General features: G+C 38.2%; 1 protein-coding gene across 1 annotated transcript; it reads right to left on the reverse strand.

Moving 5' to 3' along the window:
• Positions 1–319: 319 nt before the first annotated feature.
• Positions 320–6,052, reverse strand: LOC136833876 (uncharacterized). Its single transcript, XM_067096174.1, has 4 exons — positions 5,970–6,052; positions 4,253–4,461; positions 2,074–2,389; positions 320–1,308 (listed from the first exon to the last, which is right to left on the reverse strand). Exons 2-4 carry the CDS (start codon positions 4,414–4,416, stop codon positions 1,213–1,215), a joined length of 576 nt encoding a protein of 191 aa, XP_066952275.1. The 5' UTR covers positions 4,417–4,461; positions 5,970–6,052; the 3' UTR covers positions 320–1,212.
• Between the last annotated feature and the right edge of the window lie 283 nt (positions 6,053–6,335).

Below are 6,335 nucleotides of genomic sequence, written 5' to 3' on the forward strand. Positions count from 1 at the left end.
ATTGGTCGACGGCTGTTTCCACGTCGTCGGCATGAACCTTTGTTGCTTGCAAATTCCATTGCTCGCCTGATTGCCTCAGGAAATAGCTTGGCACCTGTGTGCGTTTGAGTGTGTATATATATATATATGTATATATATACTGTATATATATATATATATATATATATATATATATATATATATATATATATATATATATATATATATATATATATATATATATATATATATATATATATATATATATATATATATTAGACAGAGTCCTGTTGACAGCTGATCTCAGCTTCTAAATGAAATGTGCATTGACAAGCGACAGTATTTTAAAATATTTATTTCACCAAAGACAGGTTACACTTGAACATGCATTGTGTCCATTTCCAAGCACAGTCTAAAGGTGACGAATTGATAATAGCATCAAACTCACGAAATAAAAGCAAGATAAGTACAATACATATAATATAAAATGAGTTAAGATTCTAGAGATAAACCACACTCATTCTCATTAAGTCCAGACATTGTTTCTTGATGAGAACAGTCTCAGCCATTCTTATTTTAAATTCACTATAACCTCTGTAAAACATCTTAAAGTTTTTGGTGTTTGAGTTATTGATGTTGTATATGGCCTCACAATGTTGCCTAAAGGAATATCTTCGGATTTCTTAAAGGGTTGATAGTGAAGGAGTTCTTTCCCTTATGCTTGTTAAACCGTGAGGAGAGCTTATCTTAGTATAGCCAGTGTACACAAAATGGTAACAAGAAGAAAGTGCAACATACTGAATTATTACAGTCCCATAAATTACATTCTGAGTTCTTGGAATTAAATATATTTCAGTTGATCCGATAAAAGTCCCTTGAGAACTTTAATATTAACGCTTTTTAGAAAATAATTATCGAACCATTTCGTAACCGCCTTTAATTCAGTATGTCACCATGCCCATCAAATTTCTCAAGCGCGAAACGAGCCATGAAAACTGTCTCTGCGCGAAATGATTCGACAGGCAAGCCGTGTAAATATGCTGAAATGCTTCCTTAACATCGACACAAGATCAAATAAGCAAAATACCAGAAGAAGTAAACCTAATTTAAGGATTCCGCCAGTCTCCATACACATCGCAGATCGGGTAATCGCCAAAATCACTCTCACACCAGACGTCCTCATGGCCAAGTATAGAGGTCCTGGATATGCATAATGGGTTTAGATTGTAGCCCTCAATGTAATCTGGCTGGCCTGGGATCCATTTGACCTGACTTCTCGTTGAAGGTGTTGCCGTAGAAGTCGTAAAATGTTTTGCTGAGCCTGGTCGTCTGAAAGAAGAAAAGATGACTGAAGTTGATAAAGTAGTGTGATTCAGTGATCTGGAATGCAATCATCTCTGCCTGGTTCTTCTTGAGTGCAAACCATCAAATTCTGTTTTCATATAAACACTTCAGCGTCTTACGTTTCATAATGCGAGTTAGTAAGTCAGCATGAGAATGGAAAACATGTCTCATTTCCTGGGTCAGTTAATTATTTAGGTCTGGTGACCAATCTCTGCAGCGCGATCTATCGCTCAATGAACATTTCTGTTACCCAGTTTTAGCTAAAAACAACTTGTCTCTCAAGGGTTCAGTGTGAAGCTTCATCATACTGACAGCAGAGTAAATATACATATATAAAACGAATCAAAATATTGTTCAAAAGCAAAACAATGCACGTGGGTGAAAAGGCAGCTTAATCAGCGAAAGACAATAACATGACTGAATTAACGCCTGTGTTCGTTTCTTCATTTGTAGTTCTGGCAAATGTGTCAATGAAATGAGGCTGAAGTACAACTCCATTTGAAGTCGAAGTCAATGCGATTTCTCACTGATGTTCAGGAACAGTTTGATCATGAATGGAAGATATCTTTACAATCGCGCTGTTCTTACGTGAATTGTAGATTGACATTATAGATAATTACTTGGTCTTACTCCAGAAAAAAAGTAATGCGTAATCATATGTTTCAAATCTGGCTCACATACATAATTTACCAGTTACTGTGACTTTACCGACGGGGCATTGAAAGCCTGTGGTCTCAGTTCTTAACTTACCTTATACAGCCCAACCATATAACCGCCATACAGGTTCAGTAGCCTTATTCCCTCTGCGTCATTTTCGATTGGGATGTAGATCAACTTTCCGTTCAGAGCCTCGCAGTCTGCTTTCCCCACATTCCAAGGTCTGACGGGAGTCAGAACCTTGATGAAGATGATGGTCGAATTCAGGGGCAGGAACGTCCTCAGACCGTAGACGGTTGTTGCCGCTGGTTCCAAGTACTGGTTCAGGCCTGTGTACAACCTGCACTCCTTCGTTGGCTGGATGTAGCCGAACCCTTGACACTGGATATTCAGGCAGAAAGATGCGCACCTGGAAAATGGCGCGAGCGTGAGATAGGTGGTGCCTTGTGCAGCAACTCTAGAATTCAGCTCTGAAGATAGCAAGGGCTATTGTTCTCGTATTGTTAGATTTTCCGTAGTATTGTCATGGAGAATTATTCACCTTTCCATACATGTCCTCTTAATTAAAATGGCTTTGACTTCATCTTCCACAGCAAGGCAGCAATTGCTACAGCATTTAATCTGTTCATATGAAACTCCAAATACTAAATTAACACTGGCATTAGATTATGATAATATGAAACAAACATTATCTATGAAACTGGAGGCTGTGCTTTGTCCTTAGACTATATAAAATAACTTATAGTAAAAGTTATTAGGGAAATTTTATAAATTAGGATTATATAACAGCAATAAGCTTCTATTTCCCCACCATATGACGTAGATTAAGACAGAAAACAAGGCTATTTTTTTTATCAAACGTTGATCTTCAAGTCCCTTATGTATTAAAAAATGATCTGAATGGATAATATAAATCAGAATCAATTGTGAGGTTCATCCACTTCATAATCATTGTTAATTTTCAAGGAGCAATTACCAATGGAACTGGGAACAACGCCAGTAGACTTGCACCATGAAGAAAAGATAAAACTGATTGTAGAAGGAGAAAATAAACAGTAAAAGAATTATCTTGTACAAGAAATACTAAATACTAATTCCCATTGAGTAAATGGAGGTTAATCTGTGTTTTAACAGGTGCTAGCAAACCAGCTGTTAGAAGAAAACCTCTCGCCCCTCAGTGCTCGTTGGAACAAGGATCGGAATAGTTATTATAGGGGGGAAACAAAAAGACCACCTTGTCTCAGGGAAAAGAGATGTCATGAGGTAAGCGTTGGGTCCTTGATCCAAAGACTCTCCTCGGATTTAGTCCTAAAGATGAGGGAGATAAAAGAAGCCCCAAAATAGTAGTGTTCAAACGTTAACATATAAGTCGGACGCAAATCTTCAGGACTGGGGCGAAAAATATGTCTTTGTGACAAGGCTGGTTTACGTAACCTGCCAACAAAAACTTCCCATAGAAGAAGTGAGAGGCTCGGATATATTTCCATCTAGAATAATGGGTATAGACTGTCTGGACGAAGAGGTAGACTGGAGAAAGTCACAGAAGGAAGAGGAGAGGGACTTAGTGAAGATTACAAGAAGAGTGGGAAAAACATCTCAGCAACCCAGGCTAAAACCTCACTAACATTACTACCCACAAGGTCAGGTTTGACTACACCAAAGCAGCGCATCCTCATTAAAATCAAATGGAACACCTCAAAGTACCATAGCTGGCGTTGTGTGGAGGGACTCACAGTGGAAAGAGGCATACGGAAATGATGACCAGAAAGTCCCAGAGAAGTTTATCTTGGTCAAAAGACTTTGAGGTCCATTAATGGTAAGAAATGTTGGATGCATGGTGAGGTGAACAGGAACATGTCATGTAATAGATAATTTGTTCAACAGAGAATTTCACCTCAAACTGCATTCCCCTCACAACACCAAGTACTGTGGGCATCATCTGAAAATTTTCGTGCGTCATAATATAAGGAGAAAATTACGATGATAATAATAAACTGTACAATAAATTATGTGTTGGCAGATGTGTAAACAAAGATACGGATGTTTAAAGAGTATCCCTGAATGTTCAACATCTTTACGGGTAAAGTAAAAGGGTCGCACTTGGAGAAAACAAAGATTGTCTGATCAATACAGGTAGAGTCCTACTCATCTCTAGGGGTGTACATCAAAGGGTGGTTGGCGACTGGGCTACCCTGCTACCTATTTCCCTTTCTTCCAGCTTTTCTTAACTGTACAACCCACAACATTTACTGATAAGGTTGTTTTTACTTACGCCACCCTACTGAATGCCACTTTCGTTGCGAACGTTCCAGGAAGAGTCAGCTGCAGATTCTCAAAGACTTCTTTGTAAGTCACACCAGAACTTGCCGATGTTTCTCTCAGATCCGAGAGAAAGAGAATAAAATATACAAGAGTTTTGATGATACTGGTATCCATAGCAGTTATATCTTGATGCTAGAGCTTCACATAGAATGCATTTACCTGTGGGGAAAGAAATATGTGAGTCAAAAGATAGAATGATAATGATAATAATGATGTTAATCCTATTATTATCAATAAACGTAATAATCCTGCATAGTGGAACCTTTCATCATTCAAAACTATATAGAATATGGAGGAATGAAGTATGTGGTTTGCTGATGTGGTGCAACAACAACACATTCAATCATCTCATGTGCTACCAGCTACCAAAAAGTGAGTGACAGATTACCACACAAGGAATAAAAATCTCTTGATGAAAGTAGAGACACTGTAAGACTGAAATAAGATAACATTAATTTTTTTTTTTAGTTACGCTAATACTCTTGGAAATGGACTAGCCCAAAACCAGAAGAAGGATAGTGAAAAGAATTTAGGTGCATAAATCTTTCCTTGCTCAGATTATGATTAGTCACACATAGGTGAAACTGGGAGTGGTTTAGCCATTAGAGTAAGTGAACATCAGCATGCATGTAAATTAGGGAATAGCTTTTGCGGCGCACATGACTTTGATGTAGGCCACTGGATAGAATAGTGGTCGGTAGAAAAAAAGCATATGACAATATTTATGAAAATCTCAACAGAAATATCAGTAAAAAAAAATACGCAGGTGTCAGTGAGGGCCAGCCTGTGTTGGCATTCCTGAGACAGGTGCCTATCCTGTTGAATTCATCCTACTAGAGAATATTGCTACTCCAATTAGACTGTTGTCTAATTTGGTGATTGACTGGATAATTCCATCGACAATTATTTTTCCTAATTCTTTCCAGAGAGTTTCACCTGTCATCTCCCGTTTTGACTTTCAAAACTGCTTCACCTCACTGGCTGTGGATGTTTTCATTTTTATACAGTCAGAACCTACCTTCATGCAATGAGGACCTATCTTTATGCAATGAGAACCAACCCTTACACTTTAAACCTATATTCAAACAATCAGAACCTATCTTTTTGCAATGGGAACATTCCCTTACACTTTAAACCTATATTCAATGCCATCAGAACCTATCTTCAGGCTATCAGAACCTACCTGTATCTTTTTGCAATGAGAACCAACCCTTACACTTTAAACCTATATTCATGTCATCAGAACCTTTCTTCAAGCAATCAGAACCTATCTTTATGCAATGAGAACATTCCCTTACACTTTAAACCTATATTCATGCCATCAGAACCCATCCTCATGCAATCAGAACCTATCTTTATGCAATGAGGACCAACCCTTACACTTTAAACCTATATTCATGCCATCAGAACCTGTCTTCATGCAATCAGAACCTATCTTTATGCAATCAGAACCTACCCTTACACCCAAAGAATTATGTTTTAGTCAGCTGAACTTAACAGAGGCTAGCAAAGGCTCACAAATCTGATCTGTATTTATTCAAGACACCATACCATTGTGAAGTACGACACTATACATATACTGTATATGTATATATACAGATGTATAAATACATACATGTATATATATCCTAAAGAAAGTTTGAGAAGATATCACAGTACAAACTCACCTCTGTCTATCTCCAGGTCAACGGCTCTCGGGACGTTCAGCCTCGACCGAGTACCTCCCCATACTGTTGCTTTCTGACTACCCTCGTTTTCTTAAGGTAGCCCAATTACCAGGTCCCATCAGCTATTCCGCATGCAAAGCTGAGTCACTTTTTCCAGTCCTTACAGTATGATGATCGATGCATCTCTTTGATGTAGTGGTGTCTTTCGGTAGTTCTTTTATTTGCATTCTTATCAGACCAGAATAGCGGCAAATTCGTCTCTGTTTTGACGAACGGGCGTATCCCTTTTAGTTTCCTGTCAAAGGAAACTATTGTGCCGGCTTTGTCTGTCCGTCCGCACTTTTTCTGTCCGCCCTCAGATCTTAA

This window comes from Macrobrachium rosenbergii, chromosome 52 (genome assembly GCF_040412425.1).
Source record: "Macrobrachium rosenbergii isolate ZJJX-2024 chromosome 52, ASM4041242v1, whole genome shotgun sequence".
Taxonomy (NCBI): domain Eukaryota; kingdom Metazoa; phylum Arthropoda; class Malacostraca; order Decapoda; family Palaemonidae; genus Macrobrachium; species Macrobrachium rosenbergii.